General features: G+C 36.2%; 1 protein-coding gene across 1 annotated transcript in view; it reads right to left on the bottom strand.

Moving 5' to 3' along the window:
* Positions 1 to 18190, bottom strand: part of LOC150110257 (dynein axonemal heavy chain 5-like) — a 972373-nt gene that overhangs the window by 443594 nt on the left and 510589 nt on the right. Inside the window, exon 41 of the mRNA XM_090394637.1 lies at positions 12586 to 12726. Coding sequence (XP_090250763.1) covers positions 12586 to 12726 — 141 coding nt within the window. The remainder of the gene's footprint in view (positions 1 to 12585; positions 12727 to 18190) is intronic.

The raw sequence follows: 18190 nt of genomic DNA, 5'->3' as shown, positions 1-18190 counted from the left end.
TTGCAAAAATGTGGTTTATTATTACAATTGTACAACTTAATTGTTATCCCTCTTCAACATACTCCGCTCCTCTAACCATACACCATTGCATATGAATTTTCCATTAATGGAAGCAGTGTTTCAAGTCATCAGGTGTTATCTGTTTCAGTAGCATTGCCGTTTTCTCCTTTACCTCATCCACTGACTGAAAATGGGTGCCCTTCAATGCGGATTTCAACTTTGGAAAAAGCTAAAAGTCGCATGGAGCTAAGTTAGGCAAGTAAGGTGGATGGTATAACACTGGGATCTTCTTATCAGCCAGATGCTGCTTGACAGACAGTGCATGCACTGTCTGTAAAACAGACATGTTGTCTGCTTTACAAGTCAGACATGTTGTCTGCGCTGGAACATTGTCCTGATGGAGAATCCAAGCGTTGTTCTTCCACAGATCGGGTCTCTTCTTCCTCACTCGTTCCTCAAGGTAATAATGTTGGTCAACTGTCTCACCCTCTTGTACCCATTCAACCATTACCATTACATTGATAAAAAAAAAATATATTAAAAAAAAAAAAATCAGCATTGGCTTCAGTTTTGACTTGCTCATTCTTACTTTTTTTCATTCTCGGCGACATGGAAGTTTTCCAGTGCATCGATTGTCTCTTTATTTCTGGATTATGCTGGAAAATCCACATCTCAATTTCAGAAGGAATTTGAGATGAATGTGCTTTTCAAGTTTAACATTAGACATTATTCTGGCAAAGCGACTTCACACATGTTTCTTTTATAACTGCCTACAGAAAAACTATGAGCGACAGTGAACAATGTTTATCCCAACTGCTCTAGAACCTTCAAGGTCATTCACTGCCCACCTTGTCTCGTTATTTAATAGCCATACCTCATATGAGAGAAGCCAGAGATGCTTAAATAATACTCATGGTATGAACCTAACTAATAACCCAACTTGAGAAAAACCTATATAAGGGTTTTAAATAGGTGTGGGAATTAAACACTCAGATCAGTAGATAACATAAATAGTGTAACTGACCAATTATTCAATATTAACAATAAGTTTCTATATGCAAATATGTTAATATTCAGTTTTATTTTTAATTTAGTAGTTCATCTTTTTAAATATGATCTGTACCATATACTTTTACAACTTGTAATGATCTTTGTCTCTTTTGCCCTTCAGCTATGGTTGTTTATAACTGTGTTAAAGACTGTTCTCAGTTCCTATGCATTCTTAATGGTATTATGTGACTTGCTGGCAAGTAACAGAAAAGAGTGGTCTGTAACCTTTGTTCACTCCTTTCTTGTTTAATCTAGTGGTCCATTCTCATGTGTGTATTCATTCTGATAATCTGATGAGGTGCTCATCACGAAGTACTAATGGTTTATATTAAATTTGTTATTATTCATATGTAATTAATATGTATAGCTATTTAATCATTCATGTTTCATCACTGTGGAAATCATGTCTGCCATTTACTTATACATAATTTTACATAAAACCATCTTACTGTAGCCCCTAAAATTTTAACTACTGGCTTTACAAATGAAATATACACTCTATATTATTCTATATAATGCCTTATTTAACCCATATAACTAGCATTTTGAAAAGATTTCTCACAGTACCTTCTCATATGCTTTTTACTTGATAGTCATTTGATGATCGGAATTCATTATAATAAAAAAGTCAATTTGGGTAAATGAGCTGACAAAAGAGTTGTTGATAGTGTATGGAAATTCAAAGGCAGTATCTGACACAACCAATGTATAACTGAATACCAAGGGTTAAGCAAGTAAATAGAGTAGGAGTGAAATGGATGAACATTGAAATGAAGCAAGCTGAGTTGGAAAAGAAAATGCTGGAGGAAGTATAATACAGTTGGTAATGATTAGAACCATGAAAAGTGTGAAGTGCAGGAAAGGAAGATGACAAACGTGGTAAAGAAAGAAAAGGTGCAGTATGAGAGGAGATTGGCTAGTCAGGTCAAGGTTAACTCAAGAGAATTTTTCCACTATATGGCAAGTAAGAGAAGTAATAATTATGGCAGGTTGACACAGGTGGATATAATTGCAAAAGATATAGTGAAATTACAGAACAAGCACTTTATCAGTATACATCATACTGGTGTAAATGATGGTGCAATATATAGAAGGGAGGTAAGTATTAGGAGAATTGGAACTGAAAGAACCAGAAGTGTATCAGGTGTCAATTGGGTTAGGTGCTAATACGGCTATGGGAATGGATGACATATCACCACATATTCTTAAGGAACGTGCACAACAGTTAGCTATGCCCTTGACCTGGTTATTTAATAAAAGTCTTGCAGTGGGTAGGGTTCCTAAGGAGTGGAAAGAAGGCAAAACAGTGCCACTCCACAAGCATGCTTCTGTCATAGAACCAGTTTCCAATTACAGACCAGTCTGTATAACTGCAGTTGTAGTCAAGGTGTTGGAGAGATTGGTAAGGAATAGAATACAGGATGGACATAGCATTCATTCTCTTCATTCTATTCTCAAATTTTCTTAGAATGAAAGTGAAGGGCCCCTCAGTGTGGGCCTCGGTTGAGGCCCAAAAAATCTGTCTGTGCCAGTCCTGCCTATAGCACACTATAGCTAGTGTGCTATAGGCAGGATAATAAACATAATAGGCACAATAATAAACAGCTGAGGTATGCATTTAGTAGTTCAGTAAATAGCTATAAGGAGAAGATAATCCAATGAAGTAATAATATTGATCAGGTGACTCATTTAGGCATAGTAGGAATACATGTGGGTTGATGGAACAGCAAATCATCTTGTAAAATTTATTTTGTATTGTGTAGTGATGTGTTTGTTTTGTGTATTTATGTGTTTTTTTATATGTCATTATTATTATTATTACACAACACCACCAGGGAGTCAAGGCTCACTGCAGGAGGTAATTCTACTCTACTTCACTAAACATATCTCACCCTTCCACTACTACTTAATTCTCCTACTATGACACTACTACTACTACCATCAGTGGCATCTACCATCCATCATCACCAACAATAGTATTTTTGTCTGTAAATTGTGTGTGTTGAGGGCTGATTTGTCTCTATGTGGGATGAAAAATTCAAGTTTCCAGGAGAAAAAATCCTGCTACCTCTGTATGAGATCGACTAACTCATCTTCAAATGAAAAAGCCCATACAAGGATTCCTCTCACCATGATGAGAATCTAACCCAGGTCTTTTCAATCAAACGGTGCAATATTTCACTGTTCTTCCAATTACAATATGGTAGCATTTATATGTTTGTTTTGCATGTTTATGTGTTTTTTATAAGTAGTTGTGTGTTTTTTTTATGTGTATTTATGTGTTGAGGTCCCATAGGGCTCAGTATACTAGGACATGTACTGTTTAACTTTTATATCAATGACATTGTCAATTGGAAGAATGACGATATATTACACCATTCGACTGAAACAGGCACGAGTTCATTTCTCATCATTATGAGAGGAATCTTTATATGGACTTTTTCATTTGAAGGTGAATTAGTCGATCTTATATAGAGAGAGCAGGATTCTTTCACCCAGAAACTCAGGTTTTTTCAGAACATACATCATTTACAGACAAAAAATACTGTTATTGGTAATGACGGATGGTAGATGGCACTGATGGTAGTTGTGTGTGTGTGTGTGTGTAGTAGGAGAGATGGTTAGATGTGTGTAACAGAGTGGAGTGGAGTGTCCTCCCACAATGAGGATGCTCTACTGTATTCCTTGGAGGTGTCACTAATAATTATAATTGCAAGGGTATATTCAGTTGTTTGTAGATGGTGTGAAACTGAGAAGGGTTATTAGTAATAGTGAGATGTTGTAGCCCTTCAAGAGGATTTAAATAAAATAGACAGATGGGAACATGAATTGGGACATCAGTTTAATTCAACTTAACGTAAAGTTGCAGAGTTTGGGATACATTGACAGGATACTGCATACTCTGCTTTAGGAACTATACTGGAAGTGGGGGGAGGCAAGGGATCTGGGGACTGATGATTGATAGAAACCCAAAATTCAGGAAATATATTGCAAACATGGTTAAGGTAACCCAGAGGATTGCAGCAATATGTAGTTATGTTTTTTTTTATATGTATTTATGTGTTGGGGTCCCATAAGACTCAGTACTAGGACATGTTTTGTTTAACCCTTGAAGACAATCTGGTGATTATGAAAGATCAGGAGATAGTGTACAGCTATATCATTAAATGAGGAATTGGGTGGAGAGGAGATCAATGTTGCTTGGGTCCTACTCAAGAACTATCTGGAAGAAGTAATGTGTGATGCCTTCCAAAGGTCAGGAGGTTAGATAAGGTAAGTTTGAAATGGATGAATTAAGAGTTGATGCAAGCAATCTGAAAGAAGAAGAAGAAAGCATTATAGAGGCAGCACAAAATGAGTGATAGTAATCACTTGAATGGGAATTACAAAGAGCAGACAAAGAAGATGACTAATCAAAACTAAGAAATAGGTAGATTGATGGAATTTTCAGTGCCGTAAGTGGCAGTAGTTTGAAGAATATTGTTGATATTGATAATGCAAATTTAATCATATAGTAGTACTATCATACTATCTTATACATCCCTAGAGGGTACATGTGACTTGATGATGGAAGGATATTATAAAGAGGAATTACACGTTTTAGATAGTAGCTCCCAAATAAAATATAACGGAAATTGACAGAAAAAAAAAGAAAAAGAAAAGAAAAAAATAAGATTAATTTATTATTATGATTATTATTATCTTCAGACTTCCATAAAATCAAACATTCATCATGAGAGGTCCTTCTCATAACACACAACTCAATTATACCATGCCTTAAATATATTCACATTCTCTATACAATAAAAAATAATAATCTGCTAGAGGGCTGTAAGTTGTGTAGTGTTAGAAAGAGTTCTGGAAAGATAAGTGCTATTTTGAATAATTGGCAATATTTCATGAATTTATGATTTATTAGTTGAAATTGCCTTTATTAAGTATAAAACAATGACAGTCATGAAGTCAACAATGCAGGCGTTGACCAGTGTGACTAGGCGAGTGCACCGAAAATCAAGTGGCATTAATGACATAGACTTTTCAAAAATGATTCACTGTTGTGAGTGCAATATGTATGCATGGTGGAGTGTAAGAGATGTGTTTGTGGAAAGAGAGAGAGAGACAGAATGAGAGACAAGAAAAAGTATGGATTTGTTAGAAGTGCAATATATTATTAAACCATGAGGCAAAGAATGCACAACTGACTGAAAAGATAGAAGATGGTGTATATGAAAGAAACAGAAATGAAACAAAAGCTAGAGAAACTGAGAGAGTGAAAGAATGCGAGGATGTAGAAGTGATAAGGGAACGAAAGAAAGTATGAATGAGGAAATGGAAGGTGTGGCAGAACAAGAGGTAGCAAGACTGCAAGAGTGATAGAGAGTGAAATTGTCAGAATGCAAGATATAATGAAACACTTATTTAAAATGAAAAATGAAATGAGGAATATGTGGAGTGATGTTACACGTCTAGTGGAAACTAATGAATGTGTGCAAGAGAATAGAATGGAATTAAAAAAAAAAGAGTAAAAGACATGACAAATGATTCCAAGATGGCAATATATGGAGATTCCATAAATATAGGGCTAGTTACTGAGAGAGTCCATAAGGTTTGCTATCCAGGTGGGAGAATGAGTAGGATAATTAAAGTTGGACATAAGGAAGAAACAAGCAAGAGAGTTAGTTGTGATTGCAGATAAAAATGATCTAAGTGGACATAAGGAGGATGTGAGATCGAATATCAGGAAGCTATTGAGAAGAGTGAAGGATACAGGTAGTACAAATGGTTGTAATGTATTGCTGAGGAATGATGATGAGTTGCGATGGTGAGCCAAAATAATGAATAGTATGCTAATGGAGCTGTATGAGGAGAAGGAGAGTACAGTTTATAAATGTATGGCATGGATTTGAGGAAAGAATGAAATTATACAGGTGTGATGGATTATATTTGAATGGCTTAAAAGAAAGTGTTGCTGAATGGAATTACAGTGTGTGGAAGCACAGTATGTGATGCATGCAAGAGATCAGAAAAAAGAGATGAAGGAAAAAAATCAGGAGAATGGTATTGAAGAGACAGAAGTGCTTGCTTAGCAGAGGAAATAGAAGTAGCATGAGAGATGAAGAGAGAATGGGAATACAAGAGAAACAGGCAGACGGGAAGTAGCCCAGGCGAACAGGGAGACAAGGTGCAGATGTTGAAAGTGGCAGTGGATATGTGTATGGAGATGGAATATATTGCAATGTGGGTGGTGAAGTTGAGACTGAACAGGTATATGTGGTAAGTGGTGATAATGGTGATTCGGCAGGTGTGGTTGGCAAATCACAACTAACAAGTGGCCCCTAGATAGGACTAGCAATAGACCTAAAAATGAATTACTGTGTTTGTTTACAAATGCCAGCAGTATCAGAAATAAGGGAAATGAAATGGTTTTACTAACTCAGTTTATTCATCTCAAAATCATTGGAATAAGTGAAATATGATAGAATGAAGATGATATCATAATGGGAATTGAAATGGAAGGATGTATTTTTGCGAGGAAAGGAAGGACAAGAAGGGGGGGGGGGAGAATTGCTGATGATAGCAGGGGAATTAAGTCCACATAAGGTAGACATGAAAGGGGGAAATAGCAACACTGGTTATGAGGCAGTGTGGTGTAATGTGGAAGTTCACAGGAATACATATTTAGTTGGTTGGATATTGCAATAAGCCAGGGAATGTAGAGGATGGTGATGAAGAAATGTGTAAACAACTTGGATTAGTGAACAAAGGAAGGGTAATTATTATGGGAAATTTTAATTATGGTGGTATACATTGGAATGAAGGGATAGCATTGGGAAATAAGGAAAATGAATTTCTTGAGCTCTCTCAAGAGCTCAAGAATTATGGAACTAATTATTACCATTATTTATCTTGCACTGCCTCCAAAGTAACTTCTTCTTCTTCTTCTCGTCCAGATTTCATGCTTAAGCTCCACATTCATTAATTTTACACCTACCTTATTCAGCCTTTTGGCCTTTGGAATAGATTCGCACATTGATGCTTATTATGTATTTCTTTGTCAGTTATCAGAATTATCTCAGGCAGCATGTAAAGGAGGGCATGTGAGGATTGAGAGTTTTAGATCTGGTCATATTGTCAGAGGATTTAATTGTATGTGGGGTTTCACACTTTACCTACAGTTGGTGAGAGTGATCATGAAGTGATCACCTGGGTTGTTGCTAGCCATATGAAGACTTCTGTGAGGAAGAGATATATGTGGAAGTGCAAGGCTGGTGATTATGACAAACTTAGGAGTCAGCTTGGAGCTGTAGCATGAAATGAGGAGTTGGGTGTTAAGGAAATAAATGCTGCTTGGAAACTAACAAAGAAATACATAATAAGCATCAATGTGTGAATGTATTCCAAAGCCAAAAGGCTGAATAAGGTAGGTGTAAAATTAATGAATGTGGAGCTTAAGCTTGAAATCTGGACGGAGAAGAAGATATTTTGGAGGCAGTGCAAGATGAATAATGGTAATAATCAGTTTCATGAAGAGTATAAAGCACAAGCCAAGAGAGTCACTCAGGTAGTAAGGAAAACAAAAGTGCAGTATCAACAGAAATTGGCAAACCAGGTGCAAAAAAACCCTAGAGAGTTTTTTAGATATGTAGTGAATGGATGGAAGAATTATAATGGTAAGATGATGTTAATGGATGAAAGTGATAGAATGGTAACTGCTGCAGAAGACATTGTTGAGGTACTCACTGATCAATTTATAAGGGTATTTAATCATGATCATGGTGGAATCATGAGGAACTTAAGTGTAGAGGACATAGGAGATGCTGGTTTAATTGTGAGTGAGCAGGATATATTTGAGGAAATAAATAAACTTGATGTCATAAAGTGATGGGATTTTATGACCTATCACGATGCATTTTAAGGGAATGTTCCAGGGAATTGGCAGTAACACTAGAATGCCTGTTTAATAAGAGTCTTGCAACATCACAGGTTCCAAGGGAGTGGAAGGAGGATAAAATTGTTCCACTGCATAAATGGGGGGAGAAGGCTGTAGCTTCAAATTATATAGGCCAATCTGTATATCTGGAGTTGTGGTGAAGGTACTGGAGAGATTGGTAAGAAGTAGGATGCAGAAATAAATTGATAACATTATTAATAGTAATATTCTCTGTGGTTATCAGCATGGGTTTGTTAAAGGGAGATCATGTTTCACTAACTTATGTACTAAAACAAGGTGACACATACCTTGGACATGGGAGATGCATATACAGTGATGTACTTGGATTTTGCACAAGCTTTTGATTGGCTGCCACACAACAAGCTGGTAAATAAATTGAAACAGATGAGATTTGATAACAGACTTCCAAGTGGGATCAGTGACTGGCTTCAGATAGGTTATCAGAATGTTGTATTGTATGTTGAATGTTGTATTTGGGATACTGCACCCACTATAGGGGTGCAGTATCCTGAAAGAGCAACGTTACTAGTGGTGTACCGCAAGGGTCAGTTTTGGGACCATTGTTGTTCAGTTTGGATGTTACTGATATTAGGATGGGTTTAACTAGTTATATGCAGCTGTTTGCAGATGATGTAAATTTGGGAAGTGCAATGCAGAGTCAAGCAGATAATGTAAATTTGGGAAGTGCAATGCAGAGTCAAGCAGATAATTATGGCCTTAAGAAGGAAGAATGATTATAGTAAGATGATATTAATGGATGAAAATAGTAGAATGGTAACTGCTCCAGAAGACACTGTTGAGATATTCAGTGATTAGTTTATAAGGGTGTTTCACCCTCATCATAGTGAAATCATAAGAAACTCAAGTGTAGAGGCCATATTAGAGGATTGTAGAATTGTGAGTGAGCAGGAGGTATATGAGGTAAAAATAAACGATGTTATAAAGGTGATTTGTTTGATTTGATTGGATGTGATGATATATCAGCATATGTCCTAAGGGAACATACCAGAGAACTGGCAGTAGCATTAATAAGATGAGCAAAATTAGGGACAGCATTGCAGAATGAAGCAGATGTTATCATCTTACAGGAGGACTTGAACAGATTGCATGAATGGGCAGTTAAGTGGAACAAACAGTTCAATGTTGCAAAGTGTACGGTTTTGAAATTTGGTAAGCAACAATGTAATGCAAAGTATACACTTGGTAGGGAAATTATAAAGGAGGTATAGGAGATGAGAGATCCAGGCGTGGTGGTAGAGAAGGACCTGAAATTCAGGGTCCACATTGCAATAGTTTTGAAGACATTACATCAGACAATGGCAATGATGCTGAAGACCCTGATAAGCAGAAATAAAGAGATTATCTATAAGGAATTTAGTGGTCTTTGGAATTTTATTTATTCGTGTGGGGTTCCCCCCCCATTCCTCGACCACCCCTTAGGACTGGTTTAGCCCCTCCTATTGAGAGACTAAGCATGTATTTTATGACTGTAGATCCATGTGTTCACGAGCCAGTTTGCCTGTTCTCAGGGACAAAAAATCCGAGTTTCTGGGTGGAAAACCCTCTACATCTGTATGAGACCGGCTAACTCACCTTTAGTCAAAATAGACCAGATAAAGGTTACACACGTCATTGAATCGAACCCAGGTTTTTCCAACCAAAGGGGTTTTGTCTATACCGACTGGCTATGGAGGTTCTGTCTTGGAATGTGGAGTATGAGGACAGATTGAGAGAATGTAAGTTGTAGATCCTAGTGAACAGGAGGAAGGGGGGGGGGTAAATATGATTGAGACATATAAGTTAGTCAGGAGTTGTTATCAGGCTGTTATAGGTCTTAAATTAGAGGAGGTTTTTCATAGAATGGGAGAGAGGAGGATAGAACAAGAGGCCATCACTGGAAATTATATAAGGAGCGTAGGAGAAGAGGAGTTAGGAGAAGATGGTTCATTGTAGGAAGAGTGGTTGGTGAGTGGAATGCATTGCCTAAATACTTTCCATGACTCCTGTGTACCTCCCATGACGAGTCTCAGACTCCATTGAGGTCAGTTGTTAGTAATAATAATAATAAATAAATAAATGAAATTACAAAATAAATATATAAAATCAATGAAAATGGAGTATAAAAATCCTTAGCCTACTCACAGTACAAATGTACTATAGGTTTAGTAATAATCTTTCATGGATAGTAACCACATAAAACAAACAAACAAACAAACAAAACAAAACAAAAAAAAACCAATGCTTTCCAATCATTCATTTTCCATGCAAAAAACCTACTTCTCACTCCTTTGCTCACACATACAGGTTCAAGGAATGCTTCTTGTTCTTCCCCCAATCTTCCACCATTCTATGAAAAATCACTTCAGTTAATCTGATAACAAACCATTATTAACATATAGGTCTTTATTATATCACCCCCACCAATTCCTACTCCGATCCACTAGACTGTAAATTTCATCTTCTCAACCTTTCTTCATACTCAACATTCCAGAGACCATAAACCATCTCAGTCAATCCTAAACCCTTTCTAAATATCTCATCCTTTTAAAAACTAAGTGATTAAATCTAATTCACATCAGTGCCAGAAATTACTGTGCTGTCCTCGCAATTTTAGCAATTGTGTTCTCTAAATTTTAGATCCCTACCTACCACTACCCCCAGATCTCTTATTTCCTCCACTGCCATCAACACATTCCCACCAAATATATTCTCTACATCTAATCTTTAATCTATTTACTTTGTATTACCATAAAGCTTAAGCAGTAAAGAACTTATTTTATTGTCCTTCTGCAAAGTTCTTGGAAGTATCATGTAAATAATAATGATTACAGATAACTTGAAATTCGAAAAAGGATGAAATTGCAAGGTCAACTTTCAACAGTATGAAAAATCTACTAACATCTAGAGAATTAAATCTGAATAAAAGACTAAGAATCTCCAAATGCTACATATGGTCTACATTATTATATGGAGTAGAGACATGGACACTCTCCAATCTGAGTGTGAAAAAACTGGAGGCCTTTGAAATGTGGATGCTGCGAAGAATTATGAGAATATCATGGAAAGACAAAAAGACAAATGAAGAGGTATTAGAGATGGCAGGCGTAAAGAGGAGCCTGATGAAAGAAATTAAAAAGAGAAAAGTCAGATATTTTGGAGATATTCCGAGACATAGCTACCTACAAAGGACACTTCTCAAAAGAACTGTTGAGGGAAAGAGAAAGAGAGGAAGATAAAGACTTGAGTGGATGAAAAATATAGAAGACTGGACCTATCTCTCATATGAGGAATGTAGCAGAGAGGTGCAGAATAGGATATGGTGGAGACACATGGTAGTCAATCTCCTGGAGGGAGAAGACACCTGACAGGACAAGACAGGACAGATAACTTGAAATGTTCTTCTTAGCAAATTTTCAAGTGGTATGCATTTAAAGCTGGACAACAAATACGAGCCAACAGATATACAGGTTAAGATGAAAAGCCAAACAGCTATATTTTTCTGGTGAAGTTAGTTAAATTAAGGGGATAAAAATACCTTATTATTTTACAGCCAGTATGCGAAACTCTAAGATCGAAAACTACGATCTACGAGTTTCATGCCGAAGAACTATCGGCGAATCCAAGCGTAAGTGACTACTTGGTAGTACAACACCAAGGCAACTCGAAGTAAAGGTGGAGCAAGCTCCCTCACTATCCTTGATATTTCCTCATAATGTGAAACCACAGTTCCTAGGAGATGTGATACTGCTTTACATTATGAGGAGAGGTCACTACCCAGATCAGTTTCAACCTTTTTTGAGGTCTCATCAGCGAGTAGGTAGACCTGGATGATATCAAAGTTTAAGTGAAAAGAACTTACATACCTTCACTATACGAATGCCAGAGTGGTGAGCACATATATATTATATATTATATTATAATTAAGACGAAAAGCCAAACGGCTATATTTTTCTGGTGAAGTTAGTTAAATTAAGGGGATAAAAATCCCTTATTACTTTACAGCCAGTATGCAAAACTCTAAGATCGAAGACCACGATCTACGAGTTTCATGCCGAAGAACTATCGGCGAATCCAAGTGTAAGTGACCACAAGTGTAGTACAACACCAAGGCAACTCGAAGCAAAGGTGGAGCATAATGTGTCTCTGGCATTCATACAGTGAAGGTGTGTAAGTTCTTTTCACTTAAACTTTCATATCATCCAGGTCTAACTACTCACTGATGAGACCTAAAAAAAGGTTGAAACCGGTCTGGGTAGTGACCTCTCTTCATAATTTAAAGCAGTATCACATCTCCTAGGAGCCGTGGTTTCACATCATGAGAAAATATCAAGGATAGTGAGGGAGCTTGCTCTACCTTTGCTTCGAGTTGCCTTGGTGTTGTACTACCAAGTGATCACTCATGTTTGGATTCGCCGATATTTCTTCGGCATGAAACTCGTAGATTGTAGTTTTCGATCTTAGAGTTTCGCATACTGGCTGTAAAATAATAAGGGATTTTTATCCCCTTAATTTTAGATATACAGGTTCTTCACAATAATATAACATTTAAATATCATTATGGTATAAAATGTCAGAAAACTCACCTGAGTTACGACATTACATTCTAGGACTTCCATCTTGTAAGTCAGGTTTTGTATAGACCAAGTGAAAATTGTCTGGAAGGTGTTTTCAAACAATTGCATGATGATTCCTGAAACAGCAGGAGATCGGTTATTCAACCAAGCCTGTGAAAAATAAAGTTTCATTAGAGTATTTTCAAGTTAAAAAAGTTATATAATAAAATAAACTGTCAAGATAGAAACAATTATATTCTCATGAAGAATAGGGATTAGCAAATACACAGAAAAATTTTCTGGTAACAATAACTTTCATATAACTGTTTTAGACAATAACATTACAATAATCGCTCAATTAATGAGCCCCCGATTAGTGCGTTTTCGATTAGGGCGTCATTTTTTTTATATACCCAAATTCGATCAGTGTGGCTATATACATTTTAAAAATAAATGTTACAGATTTTTAAAATTTTCTATCTATAAATTTTTATGGCTAACCATTTTAATAAATCACTCACCAGGATGAAATAATTTAGTTAATGATTTAAAACATTTTACAAAGTTATTTTTTAATGGCATAAAGTACTACACTATTTTCATGTACATTATGTTCCAAATTTACTGCCAAAATGTATGACTTCTGCTAATTACTAGCATTTTGCTGATCATATCTTGTGCTTCCTTTGCAATTGTTTTCCTTACTTCTTTTATTTTACAGTATTTTCCCAACATTGCATCATGAGTAAAAGAATTAGTGAGCAAAAAAGTGGAAGTCTGAAAATGATTTGACAAGTAATCTCAATGGAAGAAAAACAACTTGAAATATTAAGAAAAATGAACAAGGCAAGTCCAGAGCAAAGATAGAACAACAACACAAAAATAGGTGAATCAACCATAAGAGCAATTTTAAGCAAAGTTGCTGAATACAAAGGAAAAGGTAAGGATGGATCGAGTGTTCATCATGCATGCACTCAAAATCAAAGTATTATAATGCTTGAATTAGAGAGACTTCTTTCTAGATGGATCGAAGATTGTAACCAAAAACAGATCCTACTAAGCACTGACCTTGTTAAATCAAAAACATTAAGTCCCTTTGCAACCTTGAAATAAAGGGCTATCAATGATGGAAAGATGAATAAAGACGAATAAAGAAAAAATTGTACAGCGGTGGACAAAATATTGTAGTGAGTTATATGAAGACAAACTAGATTCAGATAGCGTTGGGAAACTGACTGAAGAATTGAAGCAGATATCACCACCAGATAATGAGCATGATATGGACATTTTAAGAGGAGAGGTAGAAAAAGCAATAGGGCGGCTAAAAGTACTATTGCTTTTTCAACAAGAGTCCTGGTAACGATAACATTACTGGAGAAATGATTAAATGTGGTGGTGAAAGTATGGTTACAGAAATGCACCAACTATGTAATATGGTATGGAAAGAAGGGAAAATGCCAGAGGAGTGGGTGAAATCAATATTAGTAACATTATACAAGAAAGAAAATAAGCTAGAATGTAAAAAGTATAGAACAATTGCCTTGATCAGTCACCTTGGTAAAGTGATGATGATCATATTGACAGAAAGATTGAGAACACAATTGGAAGCATACCTTGCAGATGAGCAAGCAGGATTTATGAAGGACAGAACTACAATTCAACAGATTTTGACAATGAGGTTAATAGCAGAGAAAGCTAGGAGGAAAAAACAAAAACATATATACTTGTTTTGTTGATTTTCAGAAAGCATTTAACAGTATTGACCAGAAAGTGACATTAGCAGTTCTCGAATCCCATGGAATTGATAAAAAAACTAATAGCTATATTAAAAGATGTTTATCAGACTGCAGTTGCAGCAGTTAGAATAGGTGATGATTTGGGGAAACAGTTTAAAACAAGTAGAGGTACTAGACAGGGAGACCTAATATCACCAAGCATTTTCATTACACGTTTAGAAAGAGCAATGGACAAATTGAAGGAAGATGCCAAAGGAATATTACACGGAATGAGAATTAACAATCTGAGATTTGCAGATGACATTGTTATTATTGAAGAAGACAAAAGAGAATTGCAAAAAACACTGAAACTGTTAAATGAGGAAGGGAAGAGATTTGGACTTGTTATGAACTTGGAAAAAACAAAGACAATGGTATTTGGTGAGAAGAACATTAAACAATAGATACAAGTGGATGGAACTGATATAGAAAATGTAGAACAATTCACATATTTGGGAAGTAAACTGACATACGACTTGGACTGTAAAAAAGAAACAAAGATCAGGATTGCAAAGGGAAGAACGAATCTGAAGGCCATGGATAACATCTGGAAAAGTAAAGTGATCAGCCTGCAAACAAAAATAAGAGTACTGGAAACATGCATCTTTAGCGGTGTACTGTATGGATCTGAAACATGGGTAATAAATAAGGAATCAAGAAAAAGAATTTTGGCATTTGAAAGAACTTGTTACAGGAAGATTCTAAGAATAGGATGGGTACAGAAAATCACCAATGAAGTGCTCTATCAGAAGATACAACCAAAATAGAATCTAATGCAGAAGATTATAAAATGGATGCTACAATTATTTGGACACATCTCTAGAATGAGTGAGGACCGGAAGATAAAGACATTTATGTTTGGTATTTTGGATGGTTTAAACAGAAGAGGTAGACCATACAGAGAATGGATAGATGATATAAAAGACTGGTGTGGAATGGGTGTACAAAAACTGCGACACTGTGCACTGGACAAAGAAAGGCGGAAGAAGATAGTGAAGCAGGCATCGAACATCAACGGGCAGCGAGCCCATGGTTCATGATGATGATGATGATGAATGATGGAAAACCAGAAGAATTCCATGCTAGTGTTGAGTGGTTTGAGCATTTCAAAAAGAGAAATAGCCTATATAACGTTCTAATCACAGGTCAAGCTGCAAGTGCAGATAATGAGGTGGCCGCAAATTATCTAGAGATTTTGAAGAAAATTGTGTAAGAAGGGGGGGGAGGCTATTGTCACCACCAAATATTTTATGTCGATGACACCGGCTATTTTTGGAAGCGAATGCCTTCGAAGACGTTTCTGGCCAAATCAAAGAAATCTCAGCCTGGTTATAAAGTTGCAAAGTTGAATGAAATTACTGCAAATGATTTTAGAGGCTTTTCAAATGAATCTAAGTTAATTAAATCTCATTCTGAGGAATTGGGTTATTCAGACATGCTAAATTTAGATGCACAGTGTGAAGATCATGAATATGAAGAAAATTTAATCACTGACAAGCCCAAAGAGATTTCCCAGAAACAAGTTGAAAATATTTTTCATGCAATGAAAGTTTTTAAGCAGCAATGCTTAGAGGCTGACCCTGATGAAGAGAAAAGCAGTAAAACTGCAGTAGAAGAGGAGAGGCCATAGGGCCATATCGTCAGTTGTATGAAAAAAAAAGAAACAGAATGACCGCCGATCTATGTTAGCTCAATTCTTTGTTAAGAAGTAGAATAATAAATTTATATTCTGAATATGTTTTATTGTCTTTCAGCTTTATGGTTTTCCTTTAACTAGGCCCTGAGACATACCCTAATTCTTGTATAAAAAAAGAAATTTGAGGAATCAATTATACTTTTTCCCATAGGTTATTATATTCGATTAGGGCGTTTTCAATTAATGTGCCTGTTTTAAAGAATGCATTAGATGCATTAATCGAGGGATTGCTGTAATTATAATAATGTTCTAAGAAATTCCATAAAGCAGAATATTTAATTGAAAATAAGCCAGATTTCTTTCAAATAAACCATATTTATTTTCTGACAACATGTTTGGCCAATTCATGCAATGTCCTCATCCAGGAATACTTGACATACATAAATAAAAATTAAATTTATTATAAACAGAATTTAAACACTGGCACTAAAGTAAATAAACATTTTTAGAACATGAACTGTATCAACCTTATGTGTGCAGTGTATTAATTTTTTTGTTAGTTTTTAATTTATGTATGCTCAATAGCCTTAGTGATTGCTAGTGTTAACAGATAGTAAAATACATCAGGGAAATAAAAATTATTTCTAAGAAAGAAACCTGGCTTATCTTCATAACGAAATTAAAATATTTTTCCTATGTATTTTTTGTGATGATAGTATATGAAATTTTTTTTCCAGAAATGATCATCATAAATTTCCTGATATATATCCTCAAGGGGTATACAGGCTGCTATGACAGTACTACATGATTAAATTTGCAATAATACTAATCTCCTATCAACAATTTACCTCCAAATTAGTCTGTTACTTGTCAACACTCCAATATTGTGATAACTATTATTTTGGTCTTCTAGAGTACTTACTGACTAACTCAATCCACCTAGGTCATTTTCTTTCTCTACATCCCATCTCATATCTGAGATGGGATGTAGAGAAAGACAAAGAACTAGGTGGTCATACTTACAGAGATTAGCTCTGCTCTCACATTCTTGATTGATAACAATGTCACATCCCTTCCTAATATTATTATTATTATTCAGGCCTCCACGGATTCAAAAGACTTATCATGAGAGGTCCTTCCTAAGAAACACAAAGTCTATCAAGACTCATTGAGGGGAGCCCTCTCCCCTAAGAAACACAAATTCTATCATACCACTCCTTGACCTCATTGAATGTTCTTGCTCTCACCACTCCATCAGGCAATGCATTCCATGATTAAACCACCCTCCATGCAAAAAAACCACTCCTCACCCTCTTGCTCACAGTTTCCTTTTGTAACCTCCAGGGATGGCCTCTTATCATCGCTCCTTCCTGTTCAACCAAGCGAAAGAACTCCCCAGTGTCAACCCTGTAACCACCTCTCAACAGTTTAAAAGTTTCAATTATATCACCTCTCCTTCTATCCACCAAACTCTGCAGTCCACATTCCCTCAGCCGATCCTCATAACTCATTGTACAGTCCTGAAACTATCTTTGTAATCCACCTTTGTACCCTTTTCACAGTTAATTTATCCCTTCAAATCCTGGGGACCAAATCTGAGAACAATAGTCGAAGTATGGTCTGATCAGGGTCTTATACAACAGCATGATAACTGTTTTATTTCTGCAGGTCAGTGTCTTTCTCATTATTGCAGCAATTCTCTGTGTTATCATTCTTCACCACCTTTGCAATATGTCCCCTAAATTTCAGGTTTCTATCAATTATCAACTGCAGATTTCTTGTCTCCCCTGCTTCCTCCAGTATAACTCCTCCAATAGAGTATGCAGTGTCCCATCGATGTTTCCCAAACCTCAAGACCTTACATTTTGCTGCATTAAACCGATAAACCCCCATTCATTTGCCCATCTATCTAGCTCATTCAAATTCTCTTGCAGGGCTGCCGCATCTGCACTATTACTAATAATCCTTCCCAGCTTTGCATCATCTACAAACAACTGAATATCCCCTTGCAATCCACTGACACTGTCAATGATATAAAGGTTAAACAATATAGGTCCGAGTACTGAGCTCTGTGGGACCCCACTTGTAACCCTCTGCTTCCTTAAAACTGCCCCACCATACACAACTCTCTGATACCTATCGGACAGCCAATCCTGAATCCAGTTGACCAATCTGACATCCAGACCCATCTGCTACATCTTAAATATCAGCTTATCATGTGGCA

Source organism: Typopeltis vanoorti, chromosome 1, assembly GCF_054136105.1.
Source record: "Typopeltis vanoorti isolate ZY-2024b chromosome 1, IOZ_Tvanoo_1.0, whole genome shotgun sequence".
In the NCBI taxonomy this organism is placed as follows: Eukaryota; Metazoa; Arthropoda; class Arachnida; order Uropygi; family Thelyphonidae; genus Typopeltis; species Typopeltis vanoorti.
Note: the sequence above shows the minus strand (reverse complement) of the source record. Positions and strands in the feature narration are given on the sequence as shown.